Source organism: Bubalus kerabau, chromosome 8 (genome assembly GCF_029407905.1).
Source record: "Bubalus kerabau isolate K-KA32 ecotype Philippines breed swamp buffalo chromosome 8, PCC_UOA_SB_1v2, whole genome shotgun sequence".
NCBI classification, from domain to species: domain Eukaryota; kingdom Metazoa; phylum Chordata; class Mammalia; order Artiodactyla; family Bovidae; genus Bubalus; species Bubalus kerabau.
The window spans coordinates 53,750,661-53,768,296 of record NC_073631.1 but is presented as its reverse complement, the minus strand read 5'-3'; the positions used below and the strand labels follow the sequence as shown (position 1 = coordinate 53,768,296).

At 37.7% G+C, this 17,636-nt stretch overlaps 1 protein-coding gene across 1 annotated transcript in view; it reads right to left on the bottom strand.

Moving 5' to 3' along the window:
• Positions 1-17,636, bottom strand: part of CTTNBP2 (cortactin binding protein 2) — a 169,358-nt gene that overhangs the window by 67,177 nt on the left and 84,545 nt on the right. Inside the window, exons 5-8 of the mRNA XM_055590284.1 lie at positions 12,107-12,310; positions 10,590-10,689; positions 8,184-8,334; positions 4,271-4,522 (exon numbers count right to left, since the gene is read on the bottom strand). Of these exons, the coding sequence (XP_055446259.1) occupies positions 4,271-4,522; positions 8,184-8,334; positions 10,590-10,689; positions 12,107-12,310 (707 nt within the window). The remainder of the gene's footprint in view (positions 1-4,270; positions 4,523-8,183; positions 8,335-10,589; positions 10,690-12,106; positions 12,311-17,636) is intronic.

The following is a 17,636-nucleotide window of genomic DNA, read 5'->3' as shown; positions in this document are numbered from 1 at the left end:
GGCCTTTTCAAAAATAATCTTATAAAAATTAAGGGAAAAATAGTCAAGGAGAATCAAAAGCACAAAAAATAAAAGACTCCAAAGAATGGATTTCTATTTACCATGATTAGCATCTAGTCCCAAAGATTTGGTCCAGCCTCACAAGTTATCCTGTCTTTGTCTTTTCTAGCCAGGTACCCAACTCTCTGTGACAAGAAAGAATTTTAAGGACTCCTATCATTTTTTTTCTTCTTTGTAGGCATGACCTAGGGAGAGAAAATCTACATTGTAGGGCTCTATGTGGGCCTCTGCACTTAAGATACACACCTCATGCAGACCATCCAGTTAGGGCGGATGCTAGAATGTGGGAGGAAATGCCTGGGATTCACCTGGTTAAGAGCTAAAAAGGCATCAGTCAGTCTACAATCCCAGAACAATGCGAGAACAGCATAAAGATGTCGACAAGAGGACCACTGCCTGACCAGAGGACCACAGGCCTGCTTAGGGATGACCTCTAGGACGGTGGAAACTAAATGACTGGAAAGCAGGTAAAAAGCCGGATGGGAGATCTGGGCTTGGGAAGAGTTATTGTAGAAGCCACAGTTGAAGTTGAAAGACTGGATAAATTCTTAAAAATAGGACTAGGCAGCTAGGATGGCTTGGGAGTTTCCTAGGGTTAAAAAAGAGAAAACAGAAAAAAAACAAAGAAAAAGCCTGATCATCAAATTCAGAAGGGAAGCAAGGAAGGGGCAGTGTTGTGGAAGCCAAGGAGAGGTCTGCATTAGAATCAACATGTTAAACAACCCAGAAAGACCGAGTAAGAACAGGAGTGATAGGTAGCCTCCGGCTTTGGCAATATGTAAGCTAGAGTTATAATCTACTCCTGGACTTACAACATGCAGAGTCCCTCAAATTAAGAATCTGTTGTATGAGAGCTTTGACAACCAGATGCTCAAATCCAGACACTCTCCCTAATCTATTTCTGCTGCAGGAACTTGATGTGTCAAAGTTCTCATGACAGAACACAGAGTTTCACTAAGAAATTCTTCTATCTACGCACACTGAGTGATGAAAACAAGTTTATCCTCAGTGACGAGTTCGGCCGTGCAGTAGTCACAGACCAGCTTTAGAGAGAGCTACTCTGGTTACCAAAGACCAAATGGTGATTTGCATAAATTGCTTAGTCATTGGGAAAAAGACCAAGAACTAAGTGGAAAAAGAACTGACTGAGGAACCTGATCTTCTATGAATTGACTTTGGGGAATTAGTTATGCAATTTCCCAAAACTGAAACTTTTTCATCTGCAAGGCAAGGGGGTTGGAATAGATGAGCTATGTGTCTTCAAGCTCCAAAATCCCACGTTTGTCAGTTGAGAAACATGTGGAAACTGAAGTGATATTCTTGGGTAACAATGGTGCTACTACCTTATGTAGATTGGACACATGTATGCTATGGTAGAAAAAAAAACATACATCTTTTAAGCCCTACTTGTGGTCAGTGTAGAATCTCTTCACCCACACAATGATTAACTCAGGATTGTAATGTATTTTTTCTGAAAACTAGTCTTAGCAACTTAGTTGTGAATAGATTACCTCTCTGGACAACTATCTCAGCCACGATATAAACACTGTATTAGGCAAAGGATGCAAAAATATCTTCCAATACCCATGACTAGGAAGGCAGGCTGAGTGGTATCGTGTGAAGAGTAATGAAACCGGGCAATCTGGTCTCCATTCCCAATGTCTATTCATCTCTCCATAGTTTGAAGTGAAGTTAAGTTGCTCAGTTGTGTCCGACTCTTTGTGACCCCGTGGACTGTAGCCTACCAGGCTTCTCCGTTCATGGGATTCTCCAGGCAAGAATACTGGAGTGGGTTACCATTTGCTTCTCCAGGGGATCTTCCCGACCCAGGGATAGAACCCAGGTCTCCCGCATTGGAGACAGATGCTTTAACCTCTGAGTCACCAGGGAAGTTCCATAGTTTAAATGTCCTAATTGTAATCAAGAAGTAAGCCTGGAAGACAAAGTATCTACTTCAGGGCAAAAAAAAAAAAAAAAAAAAAAAGCCTGTTATTTTGATCTATTATTTTTCTTTGCAGTGTGTCAATGTTGTCAGCTATGCTTACTTTCTAAAATCTCTCTCTTCTTATTCAAAATTTATCTTAAATTCTTAAAATAAGAGACTATTGGAAGAGTCATATTAGACATGAGAAAGAAATTCTATTTCTCTTGACAGAGCATCCACGTTGCCAAGGGCCTGGGAATCCATGAAGATACCATCTTCAGCTATGAAACCACCAGGCCTAATGAGGAGTTCATAAAGGAGGAGCTGAGTGGCACCATAAGCCCCCACCCTAAAGGGTAACTACTCACCCTGGAGGGAGAGCTCCTTTCAGTGATGCTCAGGTTTCATATTTCTTTCTTGCCTTCAGGTTGAGCGCATGAACAACCTACCACTGTCAGTAACCTTTCACATTATACTCCGAGATTTTCTAGAAGAGGGAGGTAAGTCAAAAACCACCCCTGCAACACACATTTTCTCCATCAAATTAGATTCACTGTCCTAGATTAATTATGCCTATTCAAATTTAAGCCTTTCATATTTCCCATCTTTGCCTTCCAAGTACTTTTATGTCAAATGTCATTGCATTCCATTCAAATCAATACACAAATATCAAGCTCATATAATTACTGTAGGTTTTTTTTTTTTTTTTAAAGGATAATCAGGAGTAAACTACTACTACCAAGCAATACCTCCACACTGGACTGACTCATTCCTGTTCCTCACTTGTTTCAAAAACACCCAAGTCCAAGATGAACAGCTTCTGCTCTAGATCATAACACAGGAAGTTACCAACCAGGAGCTCCAAATGCACATTTCTAGCTATTTCCAGATATCTCCATCTGGATGAACACGTCCCAGCATTAAATTCAGCATGCCTAAACCCACATTCTATCTGCTGGATCACAACAACACCTCTTCTTTCCTCTTTCTGGGAACGTAACTATGATCCTTCTATTCATCCCATTCATTCAATGCGTCTAATCTGTCTGCAGTTCTTGGACATTTCTACTCTGTGTCCTCTCTTATGATTTCTACCAGCCTCATCATCTTTCACCTATTCTCTCTCCCTGCCATCAATGTTTTCATAATCCCAAATCTTCTAAATGCCATTGCTCAATCAAGCAACTTAAACTATAGAGCTGATTCTTTTGTTCCTTTGTACAGACTTTTCAACAGTTTTACTCTGTCTAGTAAATAAAACTCAGTGCATCACCGAAGGCCTGTGCCATACTATGAAACTCCTAGTCTTGTCTTCTCACTACTCTTCATAGCTCAACTGGAGCCTCTCTACTTCCATACCATTCCTACTGTTCCCTGCATCTGAACTACTCTCCTCTCCCAGTGATGGGTGACAAATGTAACCCAGCCTGCAAGGCCAAAATCATTTCTATCTCCTCCAGAATGAGTCCTTTCTGAGCCTAATATTCCACAGCTCTGCTCCCTGAAATACGTGCAGTCTGTCTTCCAAAAAATAAGAATTTACATTTTTGTATTGCTCCAAACACATGTCTACTATCCTTGTTTTAAATTTTCTGTGCTTCTTTTATCCTATGCTTGTCTTGTATTTTGCATTCCTGCCACTGAACTAGGAGTTACCTAATCACATAAATGATTCCTACAAATGTTAGCTTCCATAATGCCTTGCACTCAGCTTCCTGATAGCTTTTCATTGTTAAAGCAATATTATTGCTAAAGTGATTTAAATGGAAAAAGAAGCATGAATGGATGGCTTCCTATGTCATGTTATTTCTTTAATAATCACAATCTTTCTCTACTCTAATGAGTGAAATCTAGAACTCTCTCTTATGAATCATGAGACAGCACAGGGAGTGCATAGTCAAGGAGTTGAGAGTACAGGACATGTGTACTTGAATCCTGGTTCTCCCTCAAAATCATTGCATGGCCTTGGTACTAACTCAAACAATCTTGAGGCCTCAATCAATATCCAATTTCTCTTCCTAATTTTACATGAGATAAAATGTCTGGAATTACTCCCATATTTGTTAACAAACTCCAAACTGATTTTTATGACATCTCATATACGCTTGATGGTAAATATCTGCTGGACAAAAAATATAGTTGGTTCTTACTGGAAGCTGATCATTTCCAAAAATGGTGCTGTTCAGTCTCCAATTATTCAAGCAAAATACACTCAGCCAATAGCAGCCAACTTTGCCACTCATCAAATTACAACTGTATAATGAGGCCAGCTGCTACCAGACACACCTTAAAACCCTTTGAAGCAGCAATATGGGCAGCAGTCCAGCCTTCACTGTCAGCATGGTTGATGAGGTCTGCAGGAACAACAGGCTTGGATGTGCCTTCATGATGCTCTTCTTCTTGATCCAAGTCTAAGATGGCCAACCCAGGCTCCTCCTGCAACTTGTTTCCATGAGCTGGGGCTCTATGGTACATAAGAAGCTTGAGGCTGTCCACATTACCAGTGTCCACGGCTGCATGAATTGGTGTCCAGCCATCCTGAAAATAAAACAACCAGGGGGAAAGAGTTGATTACAACATGAATGTTGAGAGCAGTGTTATTTAAAGTCCACATCTAAAGATTCTTGGCCATGGACCACTGAGACAGGAAAAGCAGGCATTCCAATCCTGAATATCATCAATGAGCTAGGTTCTCTCAGACCTCTGTCAATTAGTGCCTTTTCCATAGCTCTGACTCATGTCTGCTATTTTGTAAGAGTTTCTTCTTACACTCGACCATTGGAGTGAGTTGGTACTACCCAGCCTGGTAAATATGCATTATATATGGTAAAACAAAATCTCAACTTAATATTATGAAAGAATGAACTTTAGCATACACATTTTTAAAAATTTATATCCAAGTATAATAAGCCAGTTCTACTTATAGGGAAGTGTGGTAATTCTAGTCATCTTAAAATTTTATGCCACTGATTCCAGAAGGAATGATTCTAGATAATATGGAAAAGGCAGACATAAAGGAAAAACAAAGTCAAATAACTTTATCTATCAGCCTCTATGGACCTCTCTGGGATTGCAGATGGACACTGGTAAATGCAAGCTTAGAAAATGTTCCAACTAAAATATTGGGCCCATTCTCTAGAACATATTACTTGGAAGCCCCAATCATCCACTTAGCTGGTTGCTAGAACAGACTCAGAATTTTTTTTTTTTAGGGTAGCAGTTCTCAAAGTGTGGTTCCCTGATCAGCACCACCTGTGAACTTGTTAGAAATGTAAATTGTTGAGCCTCATCCCAGACCTGCTGCTGCTAAGTCACTTCAGTCGTGTCTGACTCTGTGTGACCCCATAGACAGCAGCCCACCAGGCTACCCCGTCCCTGGGATTCTCCAGGCAAGAACACTGGAGTGGGTTGCCATTTCCTTCTCCAATGCATGAAAGTGAAAAATGAAAGTGAAGTCGCTCAATCGTGTCCAACCCTCAGCGACCCCATGGACTGCAGCCTACCAGGTTCCTCCATCCATGGGATTTTCCAAGCAGGAGTACTGGAGTGGGGTGCCATTGCCTTTTCCCATCCCAGACCTACTGAATCAGAAATCTCAAGGGGCGGGGCCCTGCATTCCGTTTTAGCAGCCCTCTGGGCAACTCTGATGCACTAAAGTTTGACAAACTCTATTCTAAAGAAAATCTTAATCCCCTCTGTAGTCTCTCATTTTTATATAGAGAGGTCTGCCTTCTACTCAGGTATCCATTTTCATTAGATTTTTAAGACTATCATAAAAGAATTGATGATTATTTTGGTGATATGTATTTTGGTTTTATTTTCCCTTTAGCCTATTTTTTTTTTTTCATTTGGTATTTCATACTGCTACACTAAATTTTTTCCAGTGAATAGAATTGATGCTTTTGAACTGTGGTGATGGAGAAGACTCTTGAGAGTCCCTTTGTCTGCAAGGAGATCAAACCAGTTCATCCTAAAGGAAATCCGTCCTGAAAATTCATTGGAAGGACTGATGCTGAAGCTGAAACTCCAATACTTTGGCCACCTGATGCGAAGAACTGACTCACTGGGAAAGACCCTGATGCTGGGAAAGACTGAAGGTGGGAGGAGAAGGGGACGACAGAGGATGAGATGGTTGGATGGCATCACCGACTCGATAGACGTGAGTCTGAGTAAGCTCCGGGAGTTGGTGATGGACAGGTAAGCCTGGCGAGCTCCATTCCATGGGGTCGCAAAGAGTCAGACACGACTGAGTGACTGAACTGGACTGAACTGAATTGACAGTACACGTCAAAAAAAAAATAATGGGGTAGAAGACAGAGAGGAAAACAGACAATAAATGGTAACAATCTACATTTAGACTGAGTCAACTGATCATTTGCTAAAGCTCTTCTTGAATGTTGTGGCTCTTTCTCTGGTTCTATACTTCACATCATAGGAATCAACTTGGCTAAGGCAAGACCATGGCTGGCAGTAGCTGGAATATCATATAGTCCTTGGGAGAACCCCAGCCAGGCAAAATGTTTCATAGCTTTTTCTTTGTTGGGCTGTGGATACCTTTCCTTGGGCATCAGCCTTAATTAGGCAATAGAGTGTAAGTGCTCTTGACCTTCCTTATATTACAAAGGCCATGTAATCATTTCAGAAAAACTTAAAATCCTTCATTCCCCTTTGATTTCTTATTAAAAGTTGTGAGAAATAATTAATTATTCCCTTAAGGTCCTTTATCAACTATGCTGTTTATCTCTGTACTTTGGAGCCTCTGTACTTCTAATGATTTCATTCAGTTCATCGACAATTAGCTTGACAGCATGGATTTCTGTGTTCTCTAACTTATAGGATGTGATTTCAATTTTTATGTTGCACTACTTATTTTTCATTCAGATATTGATGTAAAATTCATTCCTTTTTCATATATAAGGTAGAATTTTATAATAAGTATGTGTAATACCACAGATTTCTTAAATATATAAAACAACATGAATAAGAGTAACATTGGACTATTTTCTCAGATTTTCAAAAAATAGAAAGTAAAGAAAAAAAGCTCTAGCCATAGGACTCAATGGAAAATGTCTATACCTAGCTTATATTACATTCCTGATTATACTATTATTTGTGGGTTTACTTTTGAAAACTTAATAAAATCCAGTATCTAAGAGTGACCTTAAAATACATAATATACCTTTCTATCCTAGAAAATTTTAAGGGTGATTCCTGTGAAATGGATGCACAGTATAGTCAATTCTCGATTAACAGAAGAAATCCAAGGTTCAGATAATCTTTGGCAATTAACATGTCTACACTTGTCATTCATCATGAATATGCTATAGGGTGGTAATTATTACACTTTTAACATTCTGGGAAACTGCAGGAAAAAAATTCCTGAGCCCAGTGAAGAGTGGGTCCCATAAACCTGCCAGCTCTTAAATGGGCCCCCCTGAAGAAATGCATGTCAGGGTGTGAAGGGCTGATTCTTGGTCTTCAAGTCTATCATGATAGGATGATAAAGGCCAACTTGGGAGGGCGCATGGAGGAACTTGTTTCAAATGTATTTTTGTGTGCTGAGGCAGAAGTCATATCAAAGGACTCTTCTTGTGAATCAGACTCTACATTTCTTCAGTTTCTAAATCCGGCTTCACCTGTGCACCCTGTACAGCAGGCAGCAGGACTGTGTGGGACGGAGTCAAAGCTACTTCGGCCTATTAGGTTCCATACTGGACTTCCACACACAGGGCTTCAAGTTCTGAGGCAAATTAGACAATGACCTTGAACTCTGTGAGATGCTGCATAATCTCAGCAAAAACAAAGGTCAGCTCTGTGAGGAAGAGTGAGCACAAATAACCTTCCTCTAAGTCCTGCCAATGGGCACTGTCTTGCCACAAATCTGCTTCCTGTTTATACACATTACAAATGAGCACTACTGTGGATGACGACGACAACTCAATGAATGACAGCTGACCTTTGTGGGTGGTTTACAAATCCCTGGTACTACACCGACTACCTCCAAAAAGAAAGGCTAACTAACAAGCTTTGAATAATCAGATGAACAGAGGTCAGACCATGAGGATATAACATATTCAAAGCAAAACAAAACTTTAAACAAAACAAAGCAACCTGTATTTTAACCTATTTTATTTTTTGAACTGCAGAGTTTGCAGACATACTGTAATTAGAGGACAAAACACAAAATACAGGTACTCACCCTGGTTTTTACACTTCGGTCAGTTCCAGCTTCCAACAAGAGTTTAATACATTCTTTATTTCCATTTTTACAGGCCAGGTATAGAGGTGTCTGTCCTCCATCAGCAGCATGATTAATATTAGCATCATATGCAATTAATAATTCTACACACCTAAACACAACAGTATGATTAATTATATACAAACTTGGTTTGACGTCTGAAGTACCACCTGACCAAGATATTAAAAAGAGCCAATACTGCTAGAGGAATTCTGCATCTTTATTTATTACATGAATTATTATATATATAATCTCAATTATTACTGGTCTTATTATATAGATACTATTTTAAGAAGGCTGGAAGATATTTTAATTACTCCCATGAAAATTTAAAACAACAGCTTTGATCAAGGGTGAATACCTGGTTTATGACACTTCTCTGTAAACAACCTATAAAAGTAGAGTCCTTGGAATATGTTTAACTGTGCTTGACATATATATTATTTGTGGTTCAAAATAGTTTGAACCTTGAAAAGAGTCAGGCTGCTGAGTCATTCTGAGATTTTCACTTGAGAAAATAATTATAAATAGCGCAGACAGCAGGGCACCATGTGCCTCCACTATAAAAGGCAGGGAGACGGAGGAAAGGGCCGTTTGGGGGAGAAAAGGCAGCAAAGGCTGTTTTGCCCCCCTGAAATGGGGCTAGTTTACAAGGAAAAAAGACACAGTTCAGCAGAAATACATTGCCCTGAGAATCAGGAAGGACAGCAATGAGGTGAATTCAAGACTTCATGGCACTTAGGAACTGACTACAGTTTGCAAAATTAGATGAGAATAAATTTAGAAAAGAGGAATAAATCATAACCCAATGAAGAAGCAATGAACATCTTTGGGTTTTTGCTCCGAGGCAAGCTTTCTCTTGGCTTCCTTTGGCAACATTCGATTTGTTTATACATTAGAAAAAATAAGTTACATACTGATGTGTATCTCATATACATTTAAATTAACCAAGCCTCCCTGCCTTTCCCCGGGTTCTCCCTTTTTGCAATCCATCCATGCCTCCATTCCCATGACTGCTACACTATCCAAGCAAGTAGCCCTACAGATTGCCTACTGGCAGTAAAGGCAAAAGTGTAGTCCAGAAGAAGAGTCTTTCCTGGAGGACTCAGAATACATGCAAAAAGGCAGCAGCAAAATCAATAGTTCTGATCATCAATAATAAATTCAGAGTGATGAGACATATGTTCAACATGTAGAAAAAAAGTAATACATATATTAAGGATGCATTTTGAACTTTTAAAAATTCATATTTACAAAAGAATGACAGCAGTGTGAAACTGAAAAACCTTATGTCAAGAATTCTGAGATTTGTTAATTGCTTAATGCTAATTAATGTTTGTTAATGAAACATTTCTGTTCGGATGGTAAAAGTTAAAATTTGGAAACAGCTTTCATTCTCTGCAGACTACCATTTCAGCACAGGCAAAGAAAGCAATTTAGCTATATTCCATCAATATTATTAAAATATCACTTGATTACAAAAAGTTATCTCTATTCAACTGACTTATTTAAGCAACTGAAGAAATCACTGCTAAATTTATGTATATTCTGATTACAGGCTCTTTTTGATTTTGTGCTCTAACTTCTTTAAGCATGTAAGTTCCTGCTTCAATTTTTTTTTAAAAATGATAAAGCAAGGTGCATACTCGAACAATTTATAATAATAAATAACGTGTGTGTGTGTGTGTGTTGAGGTGGTGGAAAATAGTGAACAATGAAGTGTGTAACAATCCATTACATAACCACATATACAGTTGACTGTCCATATGTGCAGGTTTCACATTTGTGAGTTCAACCAACCCCAGATGGAAAATACTTGGAAAAAAAATCCTAGGAAGTTACAAAAAGCAAAACCTGAATTTGCCACATGCTCGCAGCTATTTACATAGCATTTACATTGTATTAGGTATTATAAGTAACCAGAGATGATTTAAAGTGTACGGGGAGGGGGGGATGTGCGTAGATTATATGTAAATACTGCAGCATTTTATATAACAGACTCAGAGTATTCTCGCATTGTGGCATCTGTGGGTGGTCCTGGAACCAATCCCCCACAGACAGGAGGGATGACTTTATGTTGATAGGCTAAAAATAATCTTCCTCTTCGGAAGCAAGTTCATTCACACGAGGTTTGGAAACAGCATATTCCTCTTCTTCACTTCCCAATATACAACTATCTATTATTAAGAAGAGCAAATTTAGGATCCTCCTTTGCATTTAAATTCTCAAAGATGTTTAGTTGAATTTACTTGCCAAAGGATCTTAAGTACTAGTTTACACATTCCGCCAGAACTAAAATATATGTGCAAATCATAAAGAGGCTCTTTTCATGAGGGGAGGGGGGAAAGGATTAAGAGCATCACTTACTTGAAATGTCCCTGAGCAGCTGCAGCACACAAGGGTGTGAAGCCATTTTTATCAGCAGCATTGACTTGGGCTTCTGCATTCAGCAGCAATCTCACACAGTCTATGGATTTTAATAGAAAGCCATTTTAATTTCCCACTTAGATTCACCATGAGCCAAATTCTATACAGGCTGTAGACAGATACTAACCCCAAGGGACCTCTCTCATGCACAGCTCATCTGACATTTCTTTCAGGGTCGATATAAGATTCCACAGGCTATTATGAAGGAAAAGAAGCCTCTTTCCCCCAGGATCATATACCCCAGACTCATCAACTAAGACAAGGTTTCTTTCATTTTTGGGGGGCGCCTGGGGGAAGAGTGACTGATGAGTGAAAGAAGAGTCGTATGTCAGAGAATGTTTTACCAGGTTTTTCCATCAGACAATCCCAGAAAAAAATGTTACTGGATGGAAAATAAAATTATTTGACTAAACTGAAATACCATTCTTGGTATTTAAATAGTTAAATCTTACTTTCTGGTGTTTAATTTAATCATTAAAATGCTTTCATGTTGTGGTTATCTTAGACTTAACTCCCTGAATGAATATTAAGGAGAACCTCCAGAAAGTCACCAGACTCAGGCATGAATACCACTTAGACCTACGTTCCACATGTTATTTACTAGACCGCATTTCTCTATATTAGAGGAAATTCCTACTGTACTTTGGAAGAAGTACTCCAAAATAGTTTTAAAATAATGAGTTCTCATACTGTAGTTCCCTAGAATCTTCTATGCAGCCCACTGGAACACACTGAAGCTCTGAAACTTCCAAGAAAGCCACATTATGTGAATTCACCAAGGATCACATGGCTTATATATGCCTACTGTCTAACTTTGCATTTGCCATCAGATCATGTCTTTATCTGCACTATTGTTATGTTTTAGTATATTGGACTATAAGATTTGCTTTTTAAGGAACAAGATTAATCCCCCAACTTCATCAATATGTCGTGTATAGTTGCACAACCTCTCAGTTCTCTTAAAAAATTCAAATAACTATAAATTGGTTCTAACTACAGAACAATTTCAGACCCATGACCTTTCCTAACTACTAAAACTTTCCCTCACTGCAGCATATGCTAAAGCCCTACGGCTTTACTTTCACAGACATCAGCCATTTCTAAGAGACAAATTAGGGCTATTTTGTCCTGGCCAAAGCGACCACAGATGGGGGCTTTATTCAAAATGTGTTTTACAGTTACTAGACCCCAAACTTCTAGGCACACAATACATTGTACTGTGCATAAAACAAAGACAACTTTTTGCTAGCTGCAAAATTTTACATTGTTACTGAACTGTCCAAATTGGATTTTTAAATGTTTACAAAACTTTATATCATGTAGAAAAAGTTTTTTATTTCACCTGGAAGAAAAAATGTGAAATAATAATTTTGCTCATAATAATGGCTACAGTGCTTTTAATTCTTCATCCTTTTGCAAGAGGGTGATACAGTGAAGTAAGAAGGTACCATCTTTACCTGTATGTCCATTCTTAGCAGCAGAATACAAGGCAGAATGGCCATCTTCACAGGAGTAATTAATGTCCAGTCCTTCTTCATTAAGCAGCATTGATAATAAAGTGACATTTCCCTGGGCAGCAGCTTGCTGAAGAAGGGTGGGCCTGCCAGCCAGGGGGGCAGGACCACCACTCATTAGCAAAGGGGTTAGGGAGGGTGACCAGCCTGTGGGTTAAAGTGACCCTAGTTAGAGAGTAGGAGCAAGGATAAGAGACAGATATTAACCATTCCTTTCCAAATTACACACACACAGACACACGAACACATACCCTAGAGGATTATGTGGTTTCTAATATGACCAATCTGTTAATATTTACTTTAGCATAAATCTGTACTGTTATTTCAATCTTATATCTGTTGCTAGTTAAATTAATATATATAGTGACAAATTATTTTTAGTTGTCAGTCTTGTACAGATAAGTGTTAAAGTGGTGATTGGTTTCAGGAAACAAGAAGGCTGTCTTGTTTTAAAAGTTCGAGCTCCTCCTCAGGATTCCAAAACAAACTGAATTTTAAAACTATGTACAGATTTTCTCAGTTTTGTTATTAACTGAAAGATATCTTTAGGCACAAGATAGAAATAATTCTAAAAAATAGAAAATTTCCTTTTTTCTACAACGTTTCCAAAGTACTTAATTTATAAATTTTATATAAACCATTGAGATGGACCAAATACAGTGAAGGAATATTTACATTCTTTGAATTCCTTTATTTGGGAAGAAAAATAGTGGGCAGCCAACTACTATTAAGTATTAAGAACTAATAGAAGCACAACATATACAGAATATACCAGCACAAATATTCAATACACAAAGGAAGACTATATCATCTGGCCATCTTCACATTTTGTACCAAAAACTTTTAATCAGCTAACGAAACAGGACACTCTACCATATAATTTTAACAAAAGTCATAAGAGTTATCATAGTTAGGATTTTCATCAGTATTTAGCAGCTTTAGAAGAGAATCTGTTAAGTGTGTGAAGTCGGCTGCATATAGCATGGAAAATTTTCTGAATTCTTCCTTGATCAAAAGGCTGTAAAAACAGTAAAGTAAAAATGTTTATTTAATGTAATATATAGGTATTTAGTGTATTTTAGGCTTAAATATAGTTAACTTTCAAAATAAGTCATTTTTCCTTCTTCCTTAAAATCTGAAAGTAAAGCCCCAAAAATCTGAAAGTAAAGTTGATGTGTATATGGGGGTATGTGTGCACATATTCACTCCTGGGGTACACTTTCTACATCTGTCTAGTAACAGTCTCTGTAGTTAAGATACAGTGATAGACCTTTACTATGCCCTGCATCTTTACTACCTCGGTACCAGGATAATATTCTGAGTACATGGGTGTTATATTAATACATAATAAACTTATCATTGAATCTTAAATTACTGACTTTAAATTATTTCAGTAAAGATTAAAAAGATGAATATCAAAGTATTCCTCAGAACTTTAAAAATTCTTCAGAAAAACACCAAAGCAGTTTCTACAAATGAAACTGACTGCTTATTAGAAACTGGATATTACATCTTCAATTATTTGGATCTCTGGGTAATTTATTGCTTTTACTCAGACTATAATAACATCAAAATTCAAATGCTCATAAAATTAGATATTTATCTAAACTTTATGATATTTTCCCATTGATATTCATTAGCTCTTCTTACAAAAGTAACATTTTTTACTTCATACTTACAAGAAGGCTCCTCTCTGGTACATTTTACCTTTTGTATTTTCTTAAAAACAAACAAAAAAACAAGCCCACAAAAATTAAATCAGTACTTATTAGAAATGGATGATAAACAGAGAAATTATAAATACCCAGGTATGAAACCTGGACTGCAAAGCAAGCACAAAGGCAATCCGAGGGCACTGGCATGTGCTTCTCTGCGGAACAGGAGGGACCACCCCACACTCTTGTTTGTCCAGCTCCCCCGCCTTCCTTCCTCCCAACCTCCAGCCCCATCCCCTCGCTCCCTCAGTATCTCCAACTCAAACCGGGGGTGGGGGCGGTCCTCAGTTCTCCACATCCTTTAAGGAATATGAACAGGTACATATTAAATAGTTTGCCATTCTTTTGAGTTTTGTTTTCAGTTTTCTTTTTTTTCAGATGATTCTAGCCATTGGAGACAATTAAAATATAAATATATTTTAACTGTTTTTTATGGAAATATTCAATTATGGATATAATTTCCTGGGAAACCTGATTTCTAATGCTAAGCTATCTTAAAGACAAAATATTTTATTCAAAAATTTTCTCAATCTTTAGACCACCCAAGAATCTTATAGTTCTGTAATATAAAGACTCCAGAAGAATATATATCAATTCTCTTATTTTCTTCTTTTAAATATATTGAAAAAGTCTTTAAAAATGAAAATCGCTTTATAAATACCAAGTATTCGTAAAGTTTAAAAATTCTTAAATGTATTCTTAAGTACATTTTTTATCTCCACTACCACTTCCAATTTTCTCCAGGCTCAGGAAGCTTAAATTACTATAATAAATCCTGTTATAAATATGGGAAAAATAAAACTTCACCATGAGACTTTGTTCATGTGCAATTCCCCACAATGATCAAAATTATAATATTTAGTTGACTGGTTAAGTAATGGTTAAGTAATGCCTGAACAGACCTGCAGTCATATAGCTACTTTAATGATGCTAGAAAAAGGTCATTCAGCTACAGTGTCATATGCAAACATTAGTACAAGTGAGCATCTTGTAGAACATGCAGTGATGAAGGGAACAGACAGAACGTGCAATAGCAGAGGAGTTGACAACAGCTTCCGGCATCAGCTTCAGAGTGTGGAGAAGGTTAATCTCATTCATAGCTCAGAGGGATCTCATTTTCTGACTTAGTCTTTAAGCCAATCAAACATGGAGAAGAATTTTTTAAATGCATGTTTACCTACGGAAAAAAATCTGAACCAAATCAAGTAAAATGTATCAAACAACTTTTTTAAGAAAAAGGAAAAAAAAAAAATTCCAAGGGTATGGAAACTCAGTTGCCCGGAGTGATTTTTGGTTTAGGCTTCTGTTCATCTAACAATTAATGTGTCCGTGTGACAAGTTCAGGAGCAGCAAGAAGTTCTAATCTGTTTGGAACTTTAAATTCTAAAAATTTTGAATTATTTAAATTTTACTTAAATAATAAAACTTTTAACATTTGGCCATAAAGTGTTATTTAAAAATTTTACATTTGGCTCTAAAAGGGCTAACTGAGTTAATGTACAAAACAATTCATCAAAGTGATATCTTTTGTCACTGCAATTCTCTTCAGTGCTTTAACTTAAACATAATTGTTTATCATAGATATAAGCTGACGTAGAAATGTAGATTTTTAGGGTTTCAAAGACAATGGGATCTAGATTTCCAAGAAGGGAGAGGTACTGAACTACTACTTGAAAAATTCAACAGGCAAGTTTAACACATCTTTTTGGTTTGGAACTATTATTACTTTTGGTTCAGTGCTTTCATTTTTAGATGAAAAAACTAATGACTCAGAGAGAATCTGCTCTTTAGGGTAATACCTAGAAAGGAGCAGAAATGGACTAACACTGCCTCTTTACACGCAGCCCAGTGCTCTTTTCACCACTGACCCTGCAGCACACATCCCCCCATGCACATTTGGGAGGTGCATGTGTCCCCGTTTCCTACTCTATGATCACAATGACATTAGTAACTGTTGACCAGATGAAAACCCTTCAATGAGCCTATGCTTTGGAGAGGTACATGCTCACCCAGGCGAGGCAGATTAAGAAGCAGGATGGAGGACACTCTGGTGCTTCCCAAGTTGCAATGGGCATGGCAGCCAAAAGGGGGGCATCTAAGTGGAAAGAGAGTTGAAATCTTCTACCTTATTCACAAAGTTTCTGTTGACCTACATCCACAGCTGAGTTAAACACCCCAACTATGCAACTATAATAACATTTCTATCTCCCCTAGTAGACTGAATGTTCAGCAAATGCTTGCTGATACCTAAACAAATTCCACTGCCTTTTTCCTCCTAATAAACTACATCTTCTAATCAAATGACATGGAAGGCCGTTATGCCACCAAAGGTAACCTTGCAGTGGTCAAACTGCAAAATCAGAGAAGAGAAAATGAGGAACCAGTTTCATGGATCTTCTGTGACTGCTGTTTTTTTGGTTCTACAATTTATTCTCTCTTGCTTTCTACACACAAGCAAGGGCTTTTTTTTTTTTTTTTTTTTTTTTTTTTTCAGAGGAGCTATGATTCTTTTATCCAAAATCCTTGACAGGTCATTTTGGTGAATATATAATGGACTAGAATTCTAGGACTCCAGAGGTTAACTTACATGCTGCTGACAAAACATTCTTCAGTCATGGATCCTGATTTTAAAGCTTTTCCACTGAAACCAAAGGGCTCTAGGAGCTGAACCCTGGAGCACAGTAATAACCCAGGCAGCCACGGGCAAAGCATCAGGGTACAAAGCAAAGATGGCTTTGCATTTTTTTTAAAGTGACAAAATTTACATATCACAGGAAGTGTTTTGTGTTTTACAGTCCATGCATTTACGTCAACAACACTACCAGGGCTCCAAACATTTTTGGAACTTGTGTTCTGTGAGTACCTTACGTCCATACAGCACATTCTCTGATGCTCCTGAATAGTAGCAAAAATTCCTCCTTTGAGGGTAGATTTAACTTGCTGGAAAAGGGCCATGAGAAAGGCCATCCAGTTCAATAGTATCATTTTGGATTAAAAAATAAGATATCACAAAGCAACACTGAAGTCAATTCTAAAGCAAATTTTCAAAATACAAGCAGTAATAGTACCTCTATTTATTCATCAGTCATGCTGCTCTAAGCTCAATACCACGTTCTTTGCATGTTATGATATTAAATCCTAACAGCCACATTCCCCAATATGCACAGCATAACTCCATATGAAGGATGAGAAAATTTGCTCAGTTCAAGAAAAATCACCCAAAACACAGAGCTGTAAATGCCAGAGCCTAGATTCCAATGCAGACCTAACTAACAGCAAAGCCATGCTGTTTCCAATTTCCAATTTTGCCCCTTAATGTATGAACCTAACTTCTCAAGGAATTGACTATTTAGGAGACAGCTTATAACTGGATAAATCAGTCTTGTTACACTGCTCTCACTACCTGATAATTAGCAAGTACAGTGCTACCTTCTTTTCTTATTCCTAAGCTTCTCCCTAAATCTTAAAAAAAACACAGCTCAAATCTTCCTTTAATTCTTAAAAGTTCTCTCTCATTCAGATCCAACAGCCTCTGCTAAGCACTAGCATCCTGGGGTAGGAGAGACCCTGCAAAGTTTCATCAAAACTTTGGCACTGTAACATTATTTTAGAGCCACTTTTAGTCAGTGAAGAACAAATGCCAATAAAAAGCAATGCTTCCTTTAGCACTATAAAACAAAAAGGGAAAAATCTAGTTCTTTATCAACTCGTTGTTCAAGAGTCCCAGATTCAGTGACTTTATAAACCACATCTGCAAT